General features: G+C 41.3%; 1 protein-coding gene across 2 annotated transcripts in view; it reads left to right on the top strand.

Annotated features, from left to right (window-relative positions):
• Lamb1 (laminin subunit beta 1) overlaps positions 1–25,866 on the top strand; it is a 68,266-nt gene extending 42,400 nt beyond the window's left edge. For both annotated transcript variants that reach the window (XM_041658581.1, XM_041658582.1), the window contains exons 20-33: positions 444–607; positions 1,632–1,856; positions 2,848–3,062; positions 3,664–3,760; positions 12,413–12,782; positions 15,410–15,594; positions 16,419–16,660; positions 19,141–19,344; positions 19,908–20,052; positions 21,878–22,085; positions 22,271–22,412; positions 23,662–23,838; positions 25,270–25,429; positions 25,567–25,866. In XM_041658581.1, the coding sequence (XP_041514515.1) occupies positions 444–607; positions 1,632–1,856; positions 2,848–3,062; positions 3,664–3,760; positions 12,413–12,782; positions 15,410–15,594; positions 16,419–16,660; positions 19,141–19,344; positions 19,908–20,052; positions 21,878–22,085; positions 22,271–22,412; positions 23,662–23,838; positions 25,270–25,429; positions 25,567–25,703 (2,671 nt within the window). In that variant the 3' untranslated portion in view covers positions 25,704–25,866. The remainder of the gene's footprint in view (positions 1–443; positions 608–1,631; positions 1,857–2,847; positions 3,063–3,663; positions 3,761–12,412; positions 12,783–15,409; positions 15,595–16,418; positions 16,661–19,140; positions 19,345–19,907; positions 20,053–21,877; positions 22,086–22,270; positions 22,413–23,661; positions 23,839–25,269; positions 25,430–25,566) is intronic.
• Positions 25,867–27,208: the final 1,342 nt, after the last annotated feature.

Genomic DNA, 27,208 nt, shown 5'->3' with positions numbered 1-27,208 from the left:
CATACAGGCTAAGAAGAATAAGCCATGCAGACTGACTCCCTAAGGCAAAGAGAATGTAAAGCCAAGTGTCCAGGGCAGGTAGGCAGCCCATGGACAGTGAGGTCCACATAGGAAACTATTTCTCTGAGTAACAGTTAGTGAAGATCATCACGATCATCCAAGGGTATCATCCTAAATACATTATCTTGCAAGTGTTCCCCATATCAGCCAGCTTCAGCACCACCAGGAACCTTGTTAATCAAAATATTTGGTTCAGGAGCCCAGCAACCTGTTTAAACAAAGTCCTTCATGGGATTTTAACTAAAAGTTAAGAACGTCTGTTGCTGCTCTAAAAAGTTCCTTGGAATAGGAAAAATGAGGAATCATGTCCTCAAACAAAATACAGTTTCCAAACCTGTTCTTATGACTGGGTCAGGGCTCAGTGTCTTCTGCACCCACCACAGGTGCCTGGCTGGTTACTATGGTGATCCCATCATTGGGTCCGGAGACCACTGCCGCCCTTGCCCTTGCCCAGATGGTCCTGACAGTGGACGCCAGTTTGCCAGGAGCTGTTATCAGGACCCCATTACTTTCCAGCTTGCATGTGTCTGTGATCCTGGTTACATTGGTAAGTCATACACACAAAGGCGATGGGAGAAGACGCGTCTGAGTTCATTATTAGTGAGAAAAAGATGAAGGCTGAAGCAGTAAAGTTCACCTTTACAGTCCTTCATTAAAACTTAAGGGATTCAGGAGCATATGGGGCAGAGTTGATTTGGTGTGCAGGATAATGGAGTTAAAGCAACAGGATCGCCACCATTTGAATACATGACAATTCTTAGGAATACTTTCTCAGTTTTAAGTACAATAAAGATTAATAATTTACTTTTTAGTTTTTTCTTCCCATAACTTAACCTGTAGTGAGTGTTTGGAAGCCTTGTGGTGGCCCTAGGGCAGGCTAAAAAAAGATCGTCAGGAGATACATCACAGAGCAGGATTGGTCCTTGCTGAGTGAAGCTAGCCGTGTGTGTGTACGTGTGTGTGTGCGTGCGTGTGTGTGTATGTGTGTGTGCATGCATGTGTGTGCATGTGTGCGTGTATGTGCATGCGTGTGTGCGTGTGTGTATGCGTGTGTGTGTGTGTGTGTGTGTGTGTGTGCATATGTGTGTGTTGGAAGTTGTTTATTCCAGCCATGAAGCTGCTGACCAACTTCTGGATAGGCTCATGCACAGCCCAAGAAGTATTTCATGCATGTGATTTTAGGGTTTCTTAAGAAATGGGGCCACCAAGGAGGAACTTATTTTCCTGGCTCTTCATAGGGATCACTGATTATTTCTAGCTAATGCTTGGGTTAGGATTTTTAACACCCAACTACACTTTCATGGTCTCATTTCTGCTTAGCTCCTTGCCTTCTCCACCCACCATGCTGTGGCATCTAAGCCTGCTTTAGCAGTGTTGGGGAGCACAAAATACTTTTCCTTCACAGCTAGAAGTCTGTTCCTTCTCTTTGAGATCATAGACTTGGTAAATTATATAGTGATACTAATGAGTGATTGCTTGTTTGGTCCCCAGGCTGGGAATGCCAGTGGACTTATGAGCGTGATTTTAGATAGGGTAAACTGAATATTGTGCTTGGTTTTATTTTCCAATAGGCCCCAGATGTGATGAGTGTGCCTCTGGGTTTTTCGGCAATCCCTCAGATTTTGGGGGGTCATGTCAGCCTTGTCAGTGTCACCACAACATTGATACTACCGATCCAGAAGCTTGTGACAAGGAGACAGGAAGGTGCCTCAAGTGCCTGTACCACACAGAAGGGGACCATTGCCAGCTCTGCCAGCATGGATACTACGGTGACGCTCTTCGGCAGGACTGTAGAAGTAAGATTCATACAGCGTGCCCACTACAGGGATCTCCACCACCACAACAACCCCCTTTTTTTAAATCAGGATTTTGCTGTTGGGGTGCTTATTTCACAGGGAGAAACGCTGGTTCAGTGAGGCAAAATTTCATAATCAACAAATGTAAGATGAGACTGGATTTTTTTTTTTCAATCTGTAAATCTTTATTCTTTGGCAAGACAAATCTCAAGATGTGGCTGTGTGCCAGGGGAAGTTGTGGCTGTCATCAAGATGAATACCATGCAGTAGAGTGCGTGGTGGTGTGGTCTTTCCATGAACTTGCTGATTGGGTGGGTCTTAGAGACCTAAATTACCACTGTGGGTGGGCTACACCTTTCTGAGTAGGCCTATCGCCTAAGGCAGAGAAAGAAGTAACAGCAGAAAAATCATTCAGACCTGATTATCTGTCTTGTCAGGAGATCAGCCAGGCTTTCTGGCTGCAAAGCACACAGGCATTGTTTTTGTTTATAAATAAGTGGAATGTTGGGGACCTGCAGGGCTGGATTCCTTAAAATCTTTTTAGCTTACAGGGCTTGTACCTGCTGCTTCTGACATATGCTGTGGCTGCTTCCTGCCCAGAGTTTGAAATCACTTAGTGTCTCAGTTCCCCCTGGTGTATTTTTATAATTTCCAATTAAATTTTTAAAGTTTGAAATCTTTCAAATTTTGAATCTTTTGAATCTATGTATCATGAAAATATTCCTAGGCAAGTAAAAATCTGTCATTACATTTGTGTGGACTTGTCTGTCACCTGCCTGGGAAGTTTCAAATGCATAGTTATCATGAGAACTTCTATAGGATGCTAAGTTCAGGTTTGTGTGTGTGGTTTTTGTAAAGATTACTTTTAGTTTTTTCTTGAATGTCAACATTGAGATTTTGAGAGAGCAAAGCTTAGCTGTTTAGATGGAACTAACCTCTGTATGCTGTGAATGTGATCAGATGTACATTTGATCATGCTGTTCTATTTCAGAGTGTGTCTGCAATTCCCTGGGCACCGTGAAGGAGCACTGTAATGGCTCTGACTGCCACTGTGACAAAGCCACTGGTCAATGCTCATGCCTTCCCAATGTGATCGGTCAGAACTGCGATCAGTGTGCACCCAATACCTGGCAGCTGGCCAGTGGGACCGGCTGTGAGCCATGCGATTGCAATGCTGCGCATTCCTTTGGGCCATCCTGCAATGAGGTGAGGGACTGTGACTAGGGGTGAGGCCTCTGAGATGCCCATCAGGTGACTTTGCCCCATATGGAGGAAGGCCAACATATGGCACCCAGATTGATATGCGGATATATACTGGCTGTCGGCCTCTGCTTGTCCTCCTTGACTGAGACAATGTGATTGTACACAAGGTCCTCATTTAACCCATCTATAGCATTTCAGTATAGTGTGCAGTCATGGAGGCAGACTCACATATCATTCCTTCCCTTGTCTGGCCCTCAAATCAGTTTCCATAGTTGATTCGCCTTGCAAGGAAATACAGAGCCATCCGCAGCATAGCACGTGCTGGCATAGGCTAAAACTGACACACCCCAGAGTTAGATGAGCAAGAGGGGGTCTAGGATTGGTGTCAATCTATGGAAAGACTGAAGATGCTGAAATCCTCCCATGCTAGAAACCTTTCCAAGCCCCTTACAAGAGAGCAGCTAGGAAATGCTGGTGTGACACCTTCTCCCTAGTCTGCACTACAGGTGTCCAGGTTCCACTTCTGTCACTTAACTGGGTTGGGACAGGTTACAACTAGCGTCTTCACTGAAACCACCTGACAGGTCTTCTGTTTGGACTGCAGTTCAGCGGGCAGTGCCAGTGCATGCCGGGCTTTGGAGGCCGTACCTGCAGCGAGTGCCAGGAGCTCTTCTGGGGAGACCCTGATGTGGAATGCCGAGGTGAGGCCAAGCCCCAAGCTGATTCTTTGGTTGGTTGGAGGATGGGGATCTTAGGTCTGCAAGGGCCTTTGGTAAACTCTAAAGTGTAGTCAAAATGACATAAGTTTGTGCTCTTTTTTTTTTTTTTGAAAGAACTAATCTAGCCTTAATGGATAAATGTGTCTAATAAACAGAGGGTGTGCTCATTTCTTCAGCCCCACACCAAGGGGAGTGTCATCTCTCTTGGTACACAAACAGGCAAGGACATGTGCACACCCTACAGTATACACAGTCTCAGCGAAGTGAGGCTACATGAGCCATGCTTGCCAACAAACTGATCTGTTTCCTTCTCTGAGCAGTATTCTGTGGACGGCTCCCTTAATCGTGCTTGCATAGATGTGGTTACTCCAGTAAGCCAGTCAATTCCAAGACTCAAGCAGACTCTGAAACAGGCTGCTAATACAGCGCCCACCGGTGAGATTAGAAGGGGGTGATAGAGAACCCTGAGTTAAGTGAATATGGTTGGAGTTCCAAGTCTTTTCAATGTGATTCAAACCCAGATTCTCACTCAGGCAGAGAGTTCTTAATAGAACTTACAGCCGAGTGTGGTAGCTCAGCCTGTAAATGCTAACACTTGAGTCTGAAGCAGGAATAGCAAAAGATCTGGGCCAGGCTGGTCAGCATAATAAGAACCTATCTCAAAGAGCAAAAACAAACAAAAATCCCACTTATTATAACTCCATGAGTCAGAAGGATTGCTTAATCTTTATATCATACCATTGTTTTAACCAGGCAAGTTATTTTTCAGACCTTAAAAAAATATTATTTATTTATTTATTAATAAGCTGTTTAACCTGTCGTCCATCTGTTCTCAACTTTTCCTTCCCTATGTTTTAAGCATATTTTTGGGTAAATCTTCCATATAGTTGACTATCTTACATGCTTCTTGATGTATTTTTCTTGTAGGTCCTTGTATAACTCAAAATGTAAAAATGGCCTTTTCCTCTTTGGAGTACAATGATAACAAGAAATAGCTCTTCAAGGAGTAGCTAGTTCTTCTGTGTCTCCTATAGATGCTAGAGACCTAGACTTCATGCCTTAGAATAGGAGGGTGAAATAGTGGTCCAGACCTGAACAAATTGCATCTGATTTTTCAGTGAGGTGAGGTTTGCTGGAAGGTTTATATAGACATTTTAGGTAATGGTTGTTTCGCACAGGGATGATGTTCTTTTGTCCATAAATAAGTACATACCCATTCATAGTTCTCTAACACCCCATGTTGTTTCCTAGACAGGTTTGACTTTCTTGCTTTCACTAGAAGGTCCTGAAAGCATCACTGTAACGCATCACTGGGCATACCCACTCTGTCTGCTCTTCCCTTTGTATTTCCTTTTTCTCCTTAAGATAACAGACTTGCTGTAAAGACACTACAAAGATTATTATTCTGGCTTGGTCCCAGTGGCTCAAGGGCAGCAGGACGGCAGGCAAATGGAGTGACCCCATGCAAAGAGCTCATTGATGGGGCCACTGCCTCATTCAGTTCAAGCAGTGCCACATGTACCTCTCTCTGTATGGTATTGATCTTCCTTGTTCTCTATCTTTTATTATATAAAAACATACATAGTTTTCATATAATACACATAGAGTTTACTTTTAAAAGTAAATCATCTTTCCACATTTGTCACTCTTAGATCCCTTTAGCCCAACCACTAAAAAGTTGTTTTCAAGCCCCTTGGAAATACAGTTTCTGGATGTGGGCTCAAGGAAAAAACACCCTAAGAGAGACTGATAGGACCTGGATATACAAATTCTGTTTTCCCTTGCTTCCTCCCAAATCATGCCATCATTCCAACCTCCTCTATTTCAGATGGAACCAGGAAGTTCCATCTCCTAAAAGGTCAAAGTCTAGGGTGCTTGACCTAGTCGTTCACACTGGCAGTTTGTTCATCACTGTGTTTTTTAACATAACACTCTACATTGTCTTTCCACAGTCTCTGAGATGGGGAAGTGGGGGTTGTAGAAAGGGAGAACTAAGCAGGCTCTTGGTATTCAGGAGCCAAAAGAAATGTATAGGACTCTAGCCCCCATTCAGGCAGGCCCCTAAACAAGAATCTGAGACTCTGACAAAGACTCAGAATTTACAAAGCCCCAAGAGAGAAGCCTGGAACTACCAGGATTGGAGAATAGGGTTCATTGCCAGCCCTGGAGCTGTGGGTGGCCTGGGTGGCAATAAGACTTTGTGTTGGCTGAGGGCAGGGGCAGCAGTGTGGAGTGAGACACAGCTCAGGGATCTTGATACTGGAATGCACTGACAATGGGAGGACCCCATAGAGCATCAGATATTAAAGACCACACTCTTCTGGTATTTCATAGTGAATTTCCAATCTATTCTCAGTTGAAACAGTTTGTTGGAGGGCACAAATTTGGACTTTTTGCTCCCATCCAGAAACTGCTTGTAGAAGGACTTAGGTCATAGTTAAGTCATCTCCTTATGGGAAAAAAATGTAGTTATGTGAAAAGCAAATGATTGGAGCCTCTGGCATACAAATGGTTGAATGTTCCAATTGTTCAGGCAGCTTGGGGCTCTTGGCCTATTGTGCCAAGTCTGAACAAGCCCACCACTGTGCTGGAATGGAAAGACATCTACCCAGGGCTGAACGTGCTAGTTCAGTGTACAGCCTGAAGCTTTGTTCTGTATCCCACAAGGGTCGAGGTCACAGGAGGAATCTTTCTGTCCATTCATAGATGGCAAAGGGAGGAGTGCAGTGCCCTTGTAAGGCCACAGGTTCCTAAAAGGCAGTGGCTTTCTAATCAGTGAAACTGCAATGTCAGGGCATAGGTGTGGGCTCTGGGTGGTGGGCTGGGAAACTCTGTGTTACAGTGTTCACCCCCTGCATGGGAAGACCTAATTTCCATTCCTCAAGACCATAAAAAAAAGAGAAGGAAATACCATACATTCCTTGCCTACATATTCATTCTTCCACAATTACTCCCCTCCCTGCACCCTCTACTCTTTAAGATAGGCTGGCCTTGAACTCCTAATTCTCTGTTTTTGACTTCCCAAGTGCTAGAGTTATAAGTACACACCACCAAATCCAGCCTATCTTCTTTTTTGTTACTTCCATTGTGACTCAGGAAATAAGACTATGTTTGAGCTTTTAGAGAACCATAATTCAGTTATGAAGAAGGTTTGTCTTGTATAATCCTAATGACAGAACACATGTACCCCCGAGTTGGGCTACACTTGATAGGTGAGCAAGCTATAGTCAACACAGCAACTAACCCAGATTTATTTACCCTGTAAAGCTTTGCATTCATTTCTCGATAACTTTCTGTAGCTCTTTTGTGCTCCAATGCCAGACTTAATAGTACAGACAGGCAGAATGGCCAGCAAAACCTAACATGTTTACTCTTTTAGTCTTCATTTAAAAGCTTGTGGACTCCAGGAATGATGGGAGCTGGAATCAGTTGTCCTTCAACTTTCATTCCAGACTTGAAGCTTTGTTACCAAGGTCAGAAAAAAGAAAGGGATTGGAATGTCAGAAAGATGAAAACTGCATATAAAAGAATGAAAGTATTGGCCGGGCGGTGGTGGCGCATGCCTTTAATCCCAGCACTTGGGAGGCAGAGGCAGGTGGATCTCTGTGAGTTCGAGGCCAGCCTGGTCTACAAGAGCTAGTTCCAAGACAGGCTCCAAAGCTACAGAGAAACCCTGTCTCGAAAAAACTAAAAAAAAAAAAAAAAAAAAAAAAAAAAAAAAAATGAAAGTATTAAGATGTCCTTTTTTTTTTTTTTTTTAAATATTTGGAGACTGCCATGGCACACAGAAGGAGGTCAATAGACAACTTACAGGGGTCAGTTCTCTCCTATCTTGTTACTTCTGGGGATTAAACTCATGGTCGTCCCTGTAGCCCTTTGTTTTTAGTGAAATGGTAACTTCCATGCAAACTGTCAGCAAATCTTTAACTTGTAGCAAAGGCTGTGGTGATGCTTATGGGCAAAGCCAGGGGTAGGGTGTGGTAGGAAGTGGGGGCAGCAGATACCCACTACTTGATTCTCAAGTTGCATCATTTCTATGTTCAAGATCAGAAAGAGAACAGTCATAGTAGATGCACAGTGGAAAGTGAGTAGGTAGGCCTGACAGGGTCCACCTGTAATCCTAGCCCTTGTGGGAGGTAAATAATTCAGAGCCATTCCTCACTACAGAATGAGTTTAAAGCCAGCCTGGGCTCCATGAGGTCTTATCTCAAAAGGTGCTCTTGCCTAACCTGAAGGCTCTTAATGGGCTATTTGGGGAAAATGGGGTATATAAATTTTCAAAGAACTATTTTAGTACTGAGCACTTTTTAAGCATAGTATACACCCCTTCTTAATTATGTGGATACAACAAATAACCTATGCAGATGAATATAGCCTCTGTTATAGCTGATGGATCTCAGGCTCAGAGGTTAAGTGGCTTGCCCAGAGCCATACCTCTAATGAGGGCAGAACCAGGACCACAGGCAGGCCTGTGGAGCCCAGGGTCCTTGCTCTTGCCACAAGTCTGGTGCTCCTGCCAGCAGCTGGTGTTGAAAGAGAGGAAATGACTATCCTAGCTAGAAGACAACACAGACATCATGTCACAACATGCCTATGAGAAGGACCCTCAAGAAATGATTTTAGCTTGAGTTCTGGGAAGGTTTGGTTTCACCAGGTAGTGAGATGCTTTAATGTTAAGTCAATGAAAGTGGATTCTGTTCAATGAGCAGAAAGAGGAGGCTATAAGGAAGCAGGAACCTTACATGTCCAAGAAATAGGTACATAGGTGAATTCCCATTGTCAGAGAAGTTGGTTAGTGTTTTCAGTGGTTTTTAAGTCTGTGCAGTATTGTTTGTGGATCTACCTCTTAGAAATCATGATTAAAAAAAAAAAACAGGGCTGGAGAGATGGCTCAGTGGATAAGAGCATTGCCTGCTCTTCCAAAGGTCCTGAGTTCAATTCCTGGCAACCATATGGTGGCTTACAACCATCTGTAATGAGGTCTGGTGCGCTCTTCTGGCCTGCAGACATACACACAGGCAGAATATTGTATATATAACAAATAAATAAATAAATATTAAAAAAAATAACAGCCTTAGTAACAGAACAGCATATATACACAGATAATAATGGAGTTAGGTTTTTGTCATTGTTGCTGATGATATTTTCCTTACTAGTTTTTAAAATACACATGATTAACACTTTTTGCATATATACATACATACATACACATACACACACCACACACACATACATATATACATACATATAATGGCCAGTTTGGTTAAAACAGCAATAACAAAAACCCAGGCTGTTCAAATGTAAAGATTACATCCTTTGGGCAGGTTTTATTCCCAGGTATTGAATCCTTAGCCATGACAGCAGCTCCACTTCATGTAGTAACATCCACCTCGTGTTCACTTTTAGCACATTCCCAGCATGGTAGTCTTTCTGCCCGTGGTAGCAGCTGTCAAAATGCTGTAAAAGTAGTTGCCAGCTATAAACGTACTCACAGAAAACATGCAAGAATAACTTTGTGATAGTTCTTCAGCAGTGACAGGTATGACATGGATCTAGTTCCAGTGAAGGCATCTGTGTTGCCTTTATGGCCCTCATTTTGTCAAAGGAGATATAGTTGTTAACTGGATATGGGCAAGGTCAGCATATTTGAAATAACCACAGGCAGCAGATGTCTGAGCAGTTTACATCCTGCCACAGTCAAGACCATAGACCACTGTAATCCTTCCAAAGGGTCTGAGCAGTACACGAACTCACATAAATGTGTTTTAAACTGTTCCATCCCCTAGTACCACACCAGATCAAACAATATAGAGTTATTTTAAGGGTTAATCCAAGCAATCATTTGAACAGTATAGCAGATCCTACCCAGAAGTGAACACATCTACTGTCTACCATTTAGAAGACCATATCTGTTTGTCCCTCAAATAGGCTCGCTCTTTCTCTCTCTCTCTCTCTCTTTCTTTCTTTCTTTCTTTCTTTCTTCTTTCTTTTTAGCAGCCAGGTCAGATGTATCACAGGTAGAACCCGCTATGATTAATTAACCAGAGACAGTCTATCTTTCATTCATCATCTCCTTCAAATTTCTTTACTTCATTCATCCTATCTGGATAAAGGGATTCCCTATCTCTATCTAAGTGATAAGAGATGTCCAGTTTTTCATAGAGTTCTTTGTATTTGTTGTGGCAGACATCACGGGTAAGTTTCCAAGCTTCTATAATATCTAGATGTTTTACTCTGGAGAGAGACAGAGTGAGCAAGAGAGAGCACACATATGTGTGTGCACGTGCAAAAAGACAACCTTCTCTGCCTTTCCATAGGGGCTGTCCACCTTGTTTTTTGAGACAGGATTTCTCATTGGCCTGGAGCTCACCAACTGGGCTTAGCTAGCTGGCCATCAGTCTCTAGGAGCTATCTCCCAAGGGCTGAGTTATAAGCCATCACTCTTGACGTTTTAATGTGGGTACTAGGGATCAAAGTTAGGCCCTGTGTTTATACACCAAGCACTTTACCTAATGCACTCTCTCTCCAGTACCCTGGAGCTCAGCTCTTCTCCTGAATATCATACTCAGTATGTAGTTCTTATTAAAGGGCCTCAAAGGTACCCAGACTGGCAAATCTTTCAGGTAACCTGGAAACTTCTCTGTGAGCAATGAGCATGCCACCTATGGTTCCCCAGTATCCTACATGGGGTAGTCTCATAGTCTGAAAATTCAAAGGGGCAGCACATATTATTTCCTATATAGAGGAATGGAGGCGGCCCACGTGCATCTCTAGCTGTGTTGGGAGAGTGCCAGCCAACTTCTAAAGGCATAGTTGAACTCTGTTTATGGGGAAAACAGTTAACTGTTCAGAAACAAAAAATCTTAATGAAACTAGGGTCTGCAATTTCAACTTTTTCAATATAGTCATCACTTAACAGGTGTGTTTGGTAGTATTTCTGGCAATTTCTCAGGTTAACTTTCTGTTCCTTGGCTTTGAACTTCTCAGAAATACCAATAACACTTTTTAAAATTTTTTATTTATTTTTGTTTTATATGCATTGGTGTTCTGTCTGTGTGAGAGTGGAACTGGAGTTACAGCAGCGAGCTGTGTGGGTGCTGGAATTGAACCCAGGTCCTCTGGAAGAGCAGTCAGTGCCCTTAACCACTGAGTCATCTCTCCAGCCCTACCTATAATACTCTTATGCTGATAGTTCCCTGACCTGTGTTGCCAACTTTACCATCAGCAAAGACTTTCCAGGACTGGATATGCAGCCTTGATGGCAAAACCGGTCTTCTTGTTGACCTGTTGATGACACTAGTCATATATTCTGTTGGTCTCTTCCTTTCTACTGAAGACTATTTTGATATTGCAATTTAACCATTTTCTTTAATTACTCAAAATTGAAGTCCCTTAAATAGTCACGTTTTGTTGTAGCAGCTACACTGAGTCACCAGCCCATCCAGAAACTACCTGGCTTCTTTAAAACACTAGGTTACTTTGCTTCTTGTGTTCCATTTTACAGATCTATTAGATGGTGGGAGCTTGGGAGAAAGCTGCATATTACCAAATGAAATGGAAACTTGTTCTTAAAACTTAACAGAAGTGTTATCTGAACTCTTCCTATTCACTTGAAAAACTGACAGACGTAGGCTTGGCCAGGCCTTTCCCTGGTCTTTTTGGGTCTCTACACATTCCACTGTAAGAACCCACAGTGAAATGATTTAAAGCAAAGTTCGGCCTATTGCACACCTGTGACTTTAATATGCTGCCTGCTCATCCAACTCCCCTGGCTGACCTGGAACTCAGATATCTATGCCTGCTGGGATTAAAGGCGTGTACTACCACAGCTGGTTGAAATCTCTTTTTAATCTTCAAAGGGATGATAACCTCACAAACTGACCATGAGATTCTTTAATTTTTAAGGAACGTAGAGAACAAATGGTATAGGAATCATACCTAAAGTGATTGACAGCTTAAGCGGCTTCTGGTTTGATAAATCATTGCCTAAAAAATGCAGGGAAACAAAATGTCTGGTGCTTAGAAAGTTGTGATCTGGGGATTGTTCATTTTAGGTTTATTCATTTTAGTTTTCTGTTGACCAAGTTACTGCCTGGTACTCAGTGCTTTGTTTTGTGAGCAGGTAAGATTAATTATTCAGGTGCTATTTCTTTAGGATAAGGCTTCTAGCAAAGGGCTCACTCACATCAGGATGTAGTCTGAATCGTCTATTCTGCTGTTGGAGGTGGGAGCTCAGACTTAAAGAGATGCAGAAGGGGGATGGAGGCCAAGATGGGCTCCGGAGACGCAGAGTTGACTCCTGGCTTGGTCTTTTCCATGCTGTGAGACTTGAAATAGGTCATGTAGTGTTTCTACCTTGTTTCCATTTCAGAGAAATGGTGATAACTATTTTGCCTAGCCCATAGGGATGGTGTGAAAATTAAATGGTGTGATATATATAAAACATGTCTATAATGCTTGTGCTGTATCTGTTGATTTTTAAATTACCATTACTCTTATTAAGAAAGAGTCATCAGGGTTGAGTCATGTATGCTAAGTCAAGCCACTGTAGGCTGTAACAGTTTGAGGATTTTAATTGCCTACTTTTGTCACTGATGCTTTTAATGTCAACTAGCATTTCTGTTTCCTTTCCAGCCTGTGATTGTGATCCCAGGGGTATTGAGACCCCACAGTGTGACCAGGCCACAGGCCAGTGTGTCTGTGTGGAGGGTGTTGAGGGTCCACGCTGTGACAAGTGCACCCGAGGGTACTCGGGGGTCTTCCCTGACTGCACACCCTGCCACCAGTGCTTTGCTCTCTGGGATGTGATCATTGGTGAGCTGACCAACAGGACCCACAAATTCCTGGAGAAAGCCAAAGCTTTGAAAATCAGTGGTGTGATTGGTCCATACCGGGAGACCGTAGACTCTGTGGAGAAGAAAGTCAATGAGATAAAAGACATCCTGGCCCAGAGCCCAGCGGCAGAACCACTGAAAAACATTGGCAATCTCTTTGAGGAAGCAGAGTAAGTAACTAATAAGCTGAAAATCACTCATGAAGGTTTTTCAAATTTTGAATAACCAAGATTTCTCAGGGTAGTACTTCTGCTAGGTTTTCTTAGTTCAGTTACTCAGGCTCTGGGCCCCTTGCTTATCAGCAGTGTTCAAGGTGAGTAGAACAAGTGTGAGTTCAGTGTTCCACTTCGGTCTGTTGCAGCAAAGCTAGATTTGAGGCAGACGGTCCGTAGAGTCTCGGCTTTGATATGTATGAGGCTTGTGAATGTGGGTAGCATGTTAATTCCTGAGTCTCTCTCTTGCCATTGCCCAACAATGATTGATCTATGCAATGATAACACACTCAAAGAAAAATTATCACCCTAAATTGTCATTTTAAGTATCGCTAATACTAGGGAACGCCCATGGTCACAGATAAGACTCTTATTCCCAAATTATTTTTCTGTTCAGCCGCTGTCCTATGAAAGGCACCATTGATGTAACCATGAAATGCCTGCACAAAAGCAACCTCGTCATTGGGCCTTCTCTTGATATTCATTTCTTTGATGCAATACTATTTCTTTTTATCAATTAAAGCAATATGAATTGAGTGGAGATACAATTGAGGGCCATGTTTCTACCCTGTATCCTAGCCTTTTCCCTGCCCTCAATATTTCAACTACTATTAAAAGGAACCCCAAAACAGCAAGCAGTAAGACTTAGGAATTGAAGGACAAAAAGGAAAATGGAGACGGGTGTGGTGGCACAGGCCTTTAGATCTCAGCACTAGGGAAGCTGAATCAGAAAGATCACAAATTAGAAGCCAGCCTGGGATATATGGTGAGAACAAACAGAGAACAGCAACAAGGAATATATAAGTACACTCTTTGGGCTGGAGAGATAGCTCAGCACTGAGAGTACATCAAGCCTTAGGTTTGTTCCCCAGTCCAGCAAAAATATCAGTATATTTGAAATTATTGCCTATTTATACATGTGTAGACATGTTCCTGCTATGGTATACTTACGGAGGTCAGCGGGCAGCTTTTCCCAGGTCATCAGACTTAGCAGTAAGTACCTTTTTACCCGTGGAACCGTCATCTCACCAGCCAGGTGAGATGGTTCAGCCAGGTTTATTTTAATAGCAAGATTTTGAGACCTGAAAAGAAGTGGAAGCCTTTGGAATCAGTCAGTTAATAAGAGTGAAACACTGGGGGAAATTATCACCAGGAAAATCATTCTACAAATCCTATAATCTTTTTCAGTGCTTGTTCTTTGTGTTGGGTCATTCATGGTATCCTTTCAGCTTAAGGAGCATTAAAAAAAATACTTATTTATGTATTTGGAAATTCAAGGTATACCCAAGCCTTGGAGCACATGTAGAAGACAAAATTTGGAGGAGCCAGTTCTCTTGCTACCACACGGGTTCTGGGGTGGAACTGGATTTGTCAGGGTTAGCAGCAAGCACTTTGCTGACTTGACCGTCTCATCAGTTCTTAAGTAGCATTTAAAAAAAAAATGCCCAAGGTTTTAGCTTTTTTCCTCTTAACGTGTGTGTGTGTGTGTGTGTGTGTGTGTGTAGGTGTGTGTGTGTGTAGGTGTGTAGCCTTTGTGCCATGGAGCACATGTTGGGGTCAGAAGACAACCAGTGGGTAGTTAGTTTTCTCCTTCTACTGTGGGGCTCCTGGGGATCGAGCTAAGGTTGTCAGGCTAGTAAAGTTTTAACTGCTGAGCCATTCTATTGGCCTGTTTTTAGAATTTTTACACCTTATATGTTTTGTTGTTGATTTCTTTAAGAGACAAGACAGGGCCTGTATAGTCTGTTGCTTAATGGACCCAGATTCTTGATCTAAGGTGATTATCCTCCCTCAGCATCCAGAGTAGATAAGAAAAGACTTGCCAGGATGGCTGCTGGGTGATTTTACAGAACTTTACAGTGACTATCATATTTCTGAGAAGACATTAGATTCTTTGAGGTGAGCCAGTAATCCCAAGAGGTCATGTCTTCTTGAACATTCCTCTGTAGTATGTGTGCACACAGACATCATATATACACAAGTAGGAGAGGAGATGGGTCTCGAGTCCGTGTTTCATTCTCTAGAGATGATCACTGCTTTTCAGCTTTTTCTAAATAAAAGGGTATTGTTTTGTGGACAGAAGCGACTTCTCTGATGCAACTTTGCTTGGAGCATAGAATATTTGGAAAGCTGCTTCTGGTGGCTCCTGCTATCTTCATGATAGGTTGCAGGGCTTTCTCTCATCACATTCCATCTTGAAGGAGAATGCTGAGGTGAGGTGAGGTTCAGAAGAAAGGGTTTTGGCAGGTGAGTGGGAGACATTCTTCGGCACTGGGTCTTGAGTCTGTGACTTACAGGGCCTGTAGCTGCTTAACATCAAGAGCTGGCAGCCTACACTGACCCTTGCTCATTTTACATCAGAGTCTTGGAACCCTCCACCACCACTACCACCAAGGAGCTGAGGCTTCTTCACTTGTGTTTTTCTCCAAAGTATTTGGTGACAAGCTGTTAGCTCTAATTGTCTTTTGTAGGAGTAAATGTAGAACATAGAGGAATTTGGTGAAAATGGAGGGAGAGGAACTATACTAGTGGCCAATGTGGTGAGATTTGACAGTTTGGGCCAATTTTTACTTTTCTTTTTACAGGAAATTAACCAAAGATGTTACAGAAAAGATGAGTCAAGTAGAAATGAAATTATCTGATACAGCTTCACAGAGCAATAGCACAGCTGGACAGCTAGATGCACTTCAGGTAGAGGCAAAGAGCCTTGACAAGACTGTGAAAGAACTGGCTGAGCAGCTAGAATTCATCAAAAACTCCGATATTCAGGGTGAGGACTTGTTGTGCAGGAATCTCAAACTTGGATAATAAATAACCCTCTTAATACTTCCTAAAAAAATGTTTTTTTCTAACAATTTTAAATCTTTTGTTATTTTAGTCTTTGGCAAAATGGGGCTTAAAGTTTTTGGCTTTCCAATATAGTACGTGGGGGCAAGGTGTAGCACAGGCTACATTGAGTTAAAATGTGGTCCATTTCCCAATTTAACTCCCTACCCTTTCCTTAGCCTTGTGAATATTAAAAACATTAAGTTGTTAATTCTGCAAATCCTTTCACATTTGAGATTACTGCTTACTTAAGAAGTAACTTTTGAAACTATTTTCCTTACTAATATCATGGGCTGTATAAGACTCTCGCCAAAGAGCAAAGGTAAAAATACATTAATGACACAATTCTGCATTATACATTTTGTTTTCGTAGGTTCCCAAAGCCAAAATTTATTGTGTTCTTTTTTGCATATAATAATCATTTTAATAGACCCAAGTAGATAAAAAGAAACAGTCATCTGGTTATCTCCAGGCTGCCCAAGACCGGGATTTAGATGTTTGACTTTGTGTAGAAACAGCATGTGCATGATAGCTTAGTTTCTCATTTTCACCCCAGTGTTTGGCATCCTCCATATTTTGACCAGGTACTAATGGGACAGAAGAGATTTACTGTTCATTAAAGGGAATTTCTACTTCTAAATTTTTTTTTCTTGAATCTTAAAGCTTTATAATATAATTCAGGGCCACAAGATACCAAATATGGGCCCTGGTTGGTTAAGAACCAGGAACAAGGAGAATAATTGTAGGCAATCTCACTTCTTGCCCTAGGTGCCTTGGATAGTATCACCAAGTATTTCCAGATCTCTCTCGAGGCAGAAAAGAGGGTGAATGCCTCCACCACAGATCCCAACAGCACAGTGGAGCAGTCAGCACTCACCCGAGACAGAGTAGAAGATTTGATGTTGGAGCAAGAGTCGCAGTTCAAGGAAAAACAAGAGGAACAGGCCCGCCTTCTGGACGAACTTGCCGGCAAACTGCAGAGTCTAGATCTGTCAGCTGCTGCTGAGATGGTGAGGCTTGGGATTTGGTCTCATTTTCTGTGGTCTCCCAGGAGACTGAGAAAACAAACAAAAACCTTCCACCTTGTCTTTAGTATTGCATTTGCAAACCTGCTGAGGTGACTCCAGTGCTCAAGGTGCTGGGGTACAATGTGGGTTAGCCAGAGCGAGTGCTTCCTAGCTACTCCTGCCTCTAGCTGTTCCTCTGTGCGACCACCAAGAGTCAGGACACCCCCCATCGTCTGTATTAGCTGAGGGGCTTCTTACTGAGATTGGACCCTTTTTATAATGTGCCCTAAAACAAAACAAACAAACAACAACAAAAAAAAAAAACCTTGCATGTTTTCCTTTGAACTACAATATCCAAGTGGAAGAATCAAGACTTGTTCAGAGACAGACTTTGCCAAGTTTTTCCATCAGTGTTTGCTAACATCCTTTGTTCCAGTAATATTACCTGGTAAGGATTAAAGTCTGAACTGTCCTAGAAAGCAGATTAATTTCTTAGATGCTTTTAAAAAGTAACTCTGGAGCCATATGAAAATGAGTAGTGAGCTTAATGAAAATCAGGCAAAAAGCCAAAAGAAAGCCAAGCCAGTTTTTTTCCTCCAGTTTCCTTATTGTTTTTCATGGGAGGGAACCAGAGAACTGAGAGCTAGTTTTACTTACACACCAATATTATTTTCTAGTTTTTCTCAGCCTAGACAGAGGAATTTAAGAATCAGGTAGAAAGCCTGCAAAGAAGATACCCATTTATGGGGTTTGGGGTACCCATGCCTACCAACCACCCACTTCCAAGTTCTTTCCATTACAAAACAACAACCTAGCAAGCTGAGCTGCTTCTAACATACTGGAGACGGTGAAAAACTCTACTAACCATTCCGTAGTTGCCATAGTCCCTCTTGCCCACTACCCACATGCAGTCTGAAATAGTCAGCAATTTTATGGATACCTGCAAAGTTTAGAATTCATTATTGCATGATGCTTTACCACACAAATTTCTTAATGCAATTTTGTTGAAAAGAAAAAGAAGGCCTAGCTTCAGCATTACTTACACATAAGACTGCACAGCTTCCCACATTTCCACATAAAATACTAGTTTTCTTCATCTTTCAGGATTCCTTCTTTACAAATCCTAATGAGAAAAATTAGTCATTTAAAAATCTCTACAAATTGCAGTGAGGTGCAGCTAAGTTTGCTAATGGGATTCAGCTTCTTAACGGAGGGCAACTTAAGAGTGGGCAGTATGTAGGTGTGAAGGAATGGCTCTGGCCTTCTAGATGAGCATCCTGTCTGTGCAAACTTTTCTGATAAGACACAGTTTGTTTTCTTACTCTTCTTGTCATCAGTATCCTATGAAAGATTTCTGTGGGCTCTGTACTGCCATTTTCTTGTGAAGGGTCTCCATCTTTGTGTCCCTCAGGCACTTCTCATCCTTCATAGAGAAAAGCTCAGTCATGCTGGTTTTTATCCCTGCTCATGTTTGCTGAAACAGAGCAGATCTGCTGGGTTGCCAGCCTGTTTCTAGAAACAGCATCCATAAGGCTCTAAGTTCAAGTCTTGAGTAGGACTTTTTTTCTTCCGTAGCAAATAGACTATAATTACTCTAAAGTGTTTTATGGGCTATAAACCCGATATGTGAAAGATCCATGTTTTAGTTGTTAACATATGTGGAATTATAGTTATTTTACAATTATTTGGACCAAAGAGTTCACAGTATCTCTACTAAAAACACTGTGTCTTTAAAACAATACTTTCCTGTTTGGAGATATTCTGGTAATTGCTTCCCATTGCAGTAATCCCTACCTCTCTTCAGTACAATTTCCATAAAAGTGCTAAATATAACTTTCTTCCTGCACAGCCCTTTCCTATCATACAGCATGCTTGGAATTTCTGTTTGCATCTGTGCGCCATAGCCATGTGATGGCCTTTAATTTTCTGGCAGAGGAAAAAGGACTCAGTGCTAGACGGGTGGGGTGGCTAAAGGAATGTGGAAGAGCGACATCCACCTTTGTTCATACAAACTGTCTCCCTTTCCGTCTGAAATGTTCTAGCACTTTCGTCAGTTCACTCCTGCTTCCCCGTCTACATTAAATCCTCAGTACTGTCTGTCCTTTAGCAACTTTTCTCACTACATCTCATCTGTTCTTGATGATGTGAGTTACATGTCAAAGTTATGTACCAGATAGCAGACCATATTCACCAGAGTACTTGGTGCTGGGCCTAACCAGTTTCAGAGTTCCTTCCCATCCCAGTCCAACTCAGTTCTGACTCTCATACTGACAGAACTTGATAAAGCAGAACTCATATGCTATCCCTCAGCATTTGAGTAGAAGACATGGAGATAAGTTCAATGGAAGCAAACTGGCTGGCACCTACATTGCAAACACTTTTTAAGTATCCTTGCCGAGGTCCACCTGTGTTCTCTGGGTCACCCAGCTGTTCTGTTGCTGACTTACCCTGAACTCCTGTGCCTGACCCTTGGCTTATTGCAGACCTGTGGAACGCCTCCAGGAGCTGATTGTTCTGAAAGTGAATGTGGAGGACCCAACTGCAGAACTGATGAAGGAGAGAAGAAGTGTGGGGGGCCTGGATGTGGTGGTCTGGTCACTGTGGCCCATAGCGCCTGGCAGAAAGCCATGGATTTTGACCGTGATGTTCTGAGTGCCCTGGCTGAAGTGGAACAGCTCTCCAAAATGGTAAGTCATTTAATGGACTCAGGTTTTGTTGTTTATTGGCTTGCAGTTGTAGAGAGGATTTGAAAAGAAAACAGTTCCACATGCTGACCAAATTCACTGACCATTGTGAAAGCTGATGTTTCTGTGTGGTCAAAAAGGTGGCAGTGAGGTTCTTACTCCAACTAAGAATTTACTTTCTCTTCATGGGAATAACATGTATGTTAGGAGAAAGCAGCATAAATTTTAGATTAATAATTTGAGAGACTGTATTATTGTTGTACCTCACAATTGGGCAATGTTCTAAAGTGTCTCGTACCCTTCTTAGATCGCCAAGTGTTTTAGAGAAGCCAAAAGCAGTTTTGAAACATTTTTAATGCTAGCCCTAAGACTACTGAACAGAAATTTCAATTCCTGTGCATATTGAGTGCTTTTAGTCCACATAAAAGCACAATATTTTGTTTAAAATATTTAAAATAGGAATTTGTTTCTGTGTTTGTCAACAATACTTTTTATACTGTTTGACATTCTGGGCTGCTTTAGATAGAGCACGAAACTTTCATGCACGGCTTCTTCTTCATGCTTAGGTCTCTGAAGCAAAAGGGAGAGCAGAGGAAGCTAAGCAGAATGCTCAGGATGTCCTGTTGAAAACAAATGCTACCAAAGAAAAAGTGGACAAGAGCAATGAGGACCTGAGGAACCTCATCAAGCAGATCAGAGACTTCCTGACTGGTAAGGAGTGTTTCTGTTTTATGAGACTTTCAGTTATTTGTTCCTACAAAGTTCTGTTTGAGAGGCAACAATTACTATCTGTGTTTCAGTTAAAGTAACAGAAAATATCCCTGTTAAGAATTATCTTCATTTCAAGCTGAGCATGTACGTACATGTCTGAAATCCCAGTACCTGAAAGGTAGAAGCAAAAAACAGGCATCAGAATCACCATTGACTACATAAAAAAACTACAGGAGATGCAGCCTGCCTTAAAAAGGCGGGGGCGGGGGGAGCATTTTAAGAAACAATTGTATATATGTACATATGTGTACAAAGATGCCCATGGAGGCCAGAAGGGGATATCAGATCCCCTAGAACTGGCATTGCAGGCATTTGTAAGCCGCCCAAGTGAATGTTATCTCCAACTCTGGTACTTTGATGAGCAGTAAGCACTCTGAACTCTGTAGACCTCCTTTTCTTAGAGTATGTGTTGTAAATAACCTTCCCACGTGTTCTGTAAGCACTGCCACACCAAGTAGCCTACCAAGAAGCCAAAACATTTACCCTGAAAACTGAATTACAACTTCTATCATTAGGACCTTGAAGGAGTTATTTTTGTAATGCCACCAAGCCTTTGTCATCTATATTCAGAACCTCACAGTCAATGTTTTCTGTGGAGAAAGAAATCTCTAGAATCTGGTCCAAATTTTAAGTTTGATTATAGTTCAGATGCTATCAACATGGATACTAATGGGTTGCAAGAAAACTTATAATTGAATCAGAATTAGTCAAGAAGAGTATTTATGATCTCACATAATAGTCCAAAAATAGTGTAACTTCATGGGTCTGGACTCATTCACTTTGCCTTTTCTTTCTTTCCTACCAACTACATTCTTGAGATAGCCCCATCATTACAAATTGTAGTCTGACATGAAGACACTGGCTGATGGAAGAAGAGGACCCCTCCCTACTCCTTTGCTAGCCCTTTTAGGAGGAAAGAACCCTTTAGGCATTTCCTTGCATCTCTCCAGAAATTAGCCATGGCCCATACACAGATGCCACTGGAAGTGAAATGTGACTCTAAAAGCGGACTAATGGGAACTTGGTGTTCATTTGATCCGAGGAACACTGTCCTGTTGAGAGAAATGACTACTAAAAACTGCTTCCCAATGACAATTGGAAACATGATGTGGAACCTGTAACTCAACCATGTATTTTTTTTTTCCTCACTGTTTAATTCCTTTGGGGTCCATATTTATGTTCTTAGACAGTCAAAAAATAAAAACAGATCTAACCTATATAATTAAAGCTTAACAACACATAGGAAAATCAAGCTCCAGAGTTTTGCTGAAAATAGACTGCCTTGATTCTTGTTGCACTAACTCTCCCTTCCAGGATTTCCTAAATTTAGATATCTGGTAAGGAATATCATGGTTTTTATTTTCTGTTGTTGTTGTTGTTTTTGAGATTAAACTCTCAACGCAGTCCTAGCTATCCCTATTCACTATGTAGATCAGGCTAGTCTTGAACTCAGTCCTGCCTCTTACAGATTGTACCAACCTCATGTTAAGTGTGAAGCTTTGTCACCTTGCAGCCCCATCTTTAAATGCCGGCCTCAATTTTCCATAACCTGAAGCCACAGTTAACCCACAATGCTCTCTGCCCATTCTCCCCAGCCCAAAATGTCTTTCAAAACCTGTGTGGTTCCTCCTCTTCCATGACCTCTCCAGCCTAAAGCATGGAGGGGCTTGTCTCTGAAATGGGAAGATTATATCCTTGCAACCTTGCAAGTACTGACGTGCTGCAGCTGAGTGAACCAGCCCTGATTTTTGTCTTGACTTTTCAGAGGATAGTGCTGATCTGGACAGTATTGAAGCAGTTGCTAATGAAGTACTGAAAATGGAAATGCCTAGCACTCCGCAGCAGTTACAGAACCTGACAGAAGACATTCGGGAACGAGTTGAAACCCTTTCTCAAGTAGAAGTTATTTTGCAGCAAAGTGCTGCTGACATTGCCAGAGCTGAGATGTTGCTGGAAGAAGCAAAAAGAGCAAGGTATCTGAAGACACATTGGCAATCTGGGTGGGTGGGTAGGGTGTCACCTGCTGTAGCTAGCCTGCTATAAAAGAGAACTTTAACTAATGAAGGGTCTTCCAGGAGGATATGCTTTCAAAGAAAATGCTATTTTCCCAAGAGAAAAATGTTTCCATGTTAAAAAGCAGTGTTGTTCTTCTGCTCAGCAAAAGTGCAACAGATGTCAAAGTCACTGCAGACATGGTGAAGGACGCGATAGAAGAGGCTGAAAAGGCCCAGATGGCAGCAGAGGCGGCCATCAAACAAGCTGATGAGGATATCCAGGGAACCCAAAACCTGCTGACATCGGTAAGGTATTTAGAGCTGAGCTGTATGGGGAAAACACTCACATGATGTTATTTAAGGACAAGAATTCTTGTAACACTAAAGATTATTTTGTAAAAATAAATATAAATTATTTCTTAGTGGAAAATACTTGTATGGGAAAAAAATAAAAGGGCTCTGAGACACATTAAACCCTTTTATTTTTCCCTTATCCAAAGTGAAAGTTTGTCCGAAACTAAGCACTATTGCTTCAAAATTTTAACTATTAATTAATTTTAATTATTTACATTTTTTCAAGTTAATGGTACATTTTAGAGGTTGAGAATCTTGAGTTTGATTTGCAAATTGTGGCCTGTTTCTCTGCCAACATCAGCTTTGTTAAACATTTTGCTTTCAGTTAGTTTTGTGGGTAATACTAAGTTTTGTGAAACATACTAAGCTGCTTCTAGGTTTTAAAAGACAGTGTTCATCCTTCCAATGAGATCAATTATAGACCCTTACCAGTGGTCCAGGTATCTTTTCTTCTGGGGTAACTCAGTGTTTCTAGTATTCCTAGTCTCTGTGTCTTCAGTTACTAGTTAACTCCCACTTCACTACCAAGCTGACAGGAATTTCTTAAAAAAAAAAAAAATGACTGGGAGCTATCATTTTCCTTTCACAATAATCTGGAATTTTTATTGGAAATCCCTTCTCAAAGTTGCTCAATTGTGAATGTTCTTTAGCTAAACACATCAGATTGCCTGAAGGTGGTTCTTAACATCAAGAAAAAATTCTTTATCAGTCGTAGCTTAAAGCTGGGCAGTGGTGGCACATGCATTTAACCCCAGCACTCAGGAGGTAGAGATAGGTGGCTCTTTCTGAGTTCGAGGCCAGGCTGGTTTAGAGAGTAAGTTCCAAGACAGCCAGGGATGTTACACAGAGAAACCCTCTCGAAAAAAAAACAAAAAATAGTAGCTTATAGATCAGCAAACAAAAGCGAAATACGACACAGAAGTGACTGAAGCCGGGCACTTTATCTAAGCCAGTGTCCTCAACCTTCCTAAAGCGGCAACCCTTTGTTGTGGTGACCCCGAGCCATAAAATTATTTCATTGCTACTTCACAGCTGTAATTTTGCTGTTATGTATTGTAATGTAAATAAATGATATGCAGGATATCTGGTCGCAACCACTGATCTAAGCTATCTTTAAACTGTCAATGCTTCTGGTCTAGTGCAAAGCAGCAGAGCAGCCTCAACTCCCCTTAACTTGTAATGATTAACATTACACCTGTAGATTGAATCTGAAACTGCAGCCTCTGAGGAAAGCCTGACCAACGCCTCCCAACGCATCAGCAAGCTTGAGAGGAATGTGGAAGAGCTTAAGCGCAAAGCTGCCCAGAATTCTGGGGAAGCGGAATATATTGAAAAAGTAGTATATAGTGTAAAGCAGACTGCAGACGATGTTAAAAAGGTGAGTAAATATTTGTAACATCAGAGCTAAGTTGACAAATAAGAACTAGTTTTTCACTTTGCCTTCCTTGACATTAATAGGATACAGATATCCCAATGACTTATTTTAAAGTAGCAGTCTTTAGAGATACATGAGAAATAATGAATTATGGGATCCATTTGTAAACTTAGACCCTCAGATCTCTAAGCTTAGGGAAAATGGAATTAATGGGACCTGGAGTGGTACTCTCAAAGCATACACACTAGACTGGTATTTCTGTTCTGTAGCTCACAGAGAAAGGTCTTTACGACATAGCGAATAGCTGGCCACTTGAGAATAATTTAAAGAGAGAATGGGGAAAGCTTAAGAGTCCCCTCCAGAAAGGAGCAGTAGGAAATCAAACCTCACTTCTTGCCAGGCTTATTTTGAATTCACTACCTTTTGCTTCTCATTGGAAGGCACTGTATTTAGCAGATTTCTGGTTTACACATATATTTCATTTCTAAATTTACCTCCAAAGACAGCTTTTTAAACTTGGGAGTAGAGTCAGGGTTGTTAAAACTGCTACATAACCTAATTCTGATTTCTTCCTGTTGGAAGAAAAAAAAACCTTGTTCTTAAGCTTTTTGGTATTACAGAAAAGTAATTTAACTGCACCTGAGTTGGGAAGAGAGGCAAACCCTAAGAAAAATTACTTGCCAGTGTCAGACAACTCTTTCCTGTTGTTCTATTGACCTGTAGTTCTGAATACACAAATCTCCCGAATAATCTCATAAACCATTGAAAGAAAAATACTGATTTTTTTAAAAAAATTTATTATGGATACAGTGTTCTGCCTGCGTGTTTGCCTGCAGGCCAGAAGAGGGCACCAGATCTCATTATAGAGGTTGTTAGTAACACCAAGTAGTTGCTGGGAACTGAACTCAGGAAGGGCACCAGTGCTCTTAACCTCTAAGCAATCCCTGTTGAATTTTTTTTAAAGCTATAGGAATGAATTTACTGTTTGTGCCCATCATTCCAAAAACCCGTATTCTCTACTTTTATTGTTTTTTGTGACAGTCTATATTGACCAGACTGGCCTCTCAAACTCCTGTCTACCACCTCCTTATTCACCTTCTCTTTATGTGTATGTGTTACAGGCTTGACCTCTTCTTTCCTAAACCTTTCTGTTCCTTCTGGTTTCCTGATGCCCAGTGTACTTTTGTATGGCTTGTTGAGCTCATTTTTCATAGTAAGTGCTCATCCAAGTAAACAGGGCTAAGCCCCACAGTAGACGACTTACAATTTCAAATTTTCTTTGCAATGTTTTTAAAACTTACAACTTAATATGAAGCCTGAGTACTTTGCTGATCCTTAATCCAGACTGTTTGCCTGTCCAAAGATGTCTTTGATCTAATGCTACAGGATTTAACTACTGACATTACATTTCACCTGTCTTAATATGAACTGCAGGCTCTAGATGGAGAACTTGATGAGAAGTACAAGAAGGTAGAGAGTTTAATTGCCCAGAAAACTGAGGAGTCAGCGGATGCCAGGAGGAAAGCTGAGCTGCTCCAAAATGAAGCAAGAACACTCTTGGCTCAAGCCAGCAGCAAGCTCCAGTTGCTGGAAGGTGAGTCTTGTCTTCTGGTTCATTGTTCTTTATAAAGGTGAAAAATCTATTCAGTTTTGGCTTAGGTTTTGAGTGGTCTGGCATTGAGATCAAATGCTATAAACAATTCATATTTAACCTTATTTTTATCTCCACAGCCTTAGAAAGGAAATATGAAGACAATCAAAAATACTTAGAAGATAAAGCTCAGGAATTAGTACGACTGGAAGGAGAGGTCCGTTCACTCCTTAAGGACATAAGCGAAAAGGTTGCTGTTTACAGCACCTGCTTATAACACGGAAAAAGGGCTGTAAGGGCGCTGCAGTGACCAAAGCAAACTAACTACATATGAAAATTGATGCAGTGATCTTCAAAATAACTCATCTATTTAATGTTTTTATCCACCCACTTTTGTATGGAGTTAAATAAAATACATTGGTTTTGTATAAATAGATTTACTATAATTCTTGTTTCTCTTATTGTTTTGGTCTTCATGAATCCTGCCAAGAAATGTTACTTTCTCTGTAAAGATGGACTTGTATAGCACTTTCTTACCTTTAGAAAGACACTAATTTCTACTATATGTATAAATAAGTTAACAATATTCACCCGTGTTTTAGGTCAACAAAACTTTAATCCTTTTAAATCCCCAGTGGAGAATCCTGAGTGGAATTTAAACAGGGAGGATATAGAGTAGCTTTCTTTGTGGCTCCAACCATTTCTAAACATCAGAAGGAAAAACTCTTGAGTGGTAAAATACCGAAGGGCAGGACTTCGGTGATTTAGACCAGTGTAGGGAAACTGTTCATGGTAATGGAGCAAAGCTACTCAAACACACAACTTACACTTAGTTTTTATATTATACTTTATGTAACTTCACAATCAAATATTCCAAACAAGCACTTAGTCCAGAGCATAAAGAAAATCATTAGCATAAAACAGGTGTGTATTCACAACATAGTAGCTGAAAGAGAAGGCTAACAGCCCAGCCTTCTGTTCTTCACACATCCTTCTTAGACCCCCAGACCTGACTAGGTGCAAATAAAGCTGGACATTGATAAAGGTTATGTAAATAGCTATAAAACCTAGTAAATACCAAAACAACCACACTTTACCATGTCTGGTTTATCTATTAAAAAAATGAATAGATAAAAAAAATAACACACTACTCCCCATGTCTTTTCCACCAAAAGCCCATACACACACACACACACACACACACACACACACACTCTCTAAATCAGCTCGGTGAATAGGGCTGTTCCTATAAGGTTCTTGCATAACACCCCAGACACTGAGAGTTGAGCAGATTACAGCAAGGAGACTTTTAAAGCTTGTTTTACTCTTAGGCCTTTATTCACCCAGATTTTATTTATATTCTCATATATAAGAGTCCTTCAGTTAGACAACTATTACTTTTGTGTATCTGCATAGCTAGGGGATCATATTATGTTTTACTATTTCCAAATTAGAAAATTCCATGAGAGCAGGGGGCATGTTTGGGATTTAAATAAACCATTTAAAAATACACAGACTTCACTCCCCCTATGACAAATTAGCATGTACAGCACAAACCCTCTGCTAGCTGTGAATTCTGAACAAAAAAGTATGAAGGCACCGCAAACACAGAGGAACAGCAAAGCAGAGTGTCCTGGTTTTAAAATAAGCTTTCACTTGAAAATTAAAAGCCAATTTTCTATAGTTAAGTAACCAGAATTTGAGAAAAATATAAATAAAAGAGAAAATGTTAGAAACTCCCCAACTCAGTAGAATTCTGGTACAAGACAAAACTTCGAACTA

This window comes from Microtus oregoni, unplaced genomic scaffold, assembly GCF_018167655.1.
Source record: "Microtus oregoni isolate MIOR12 unplaced genomic scaffold, Mior012 000009F_ref0000495, whole genome shotgun sequence".
NCBI classification, from domain to species: Eukaryota; Metazoa; Chordata; class Mammalia; order Rodentia; family Cricetidae; genus Microtus; species Microtus oregoni.
This window is presented reverse-complemented; position numbering and strand designations above follow the sequence as displayed.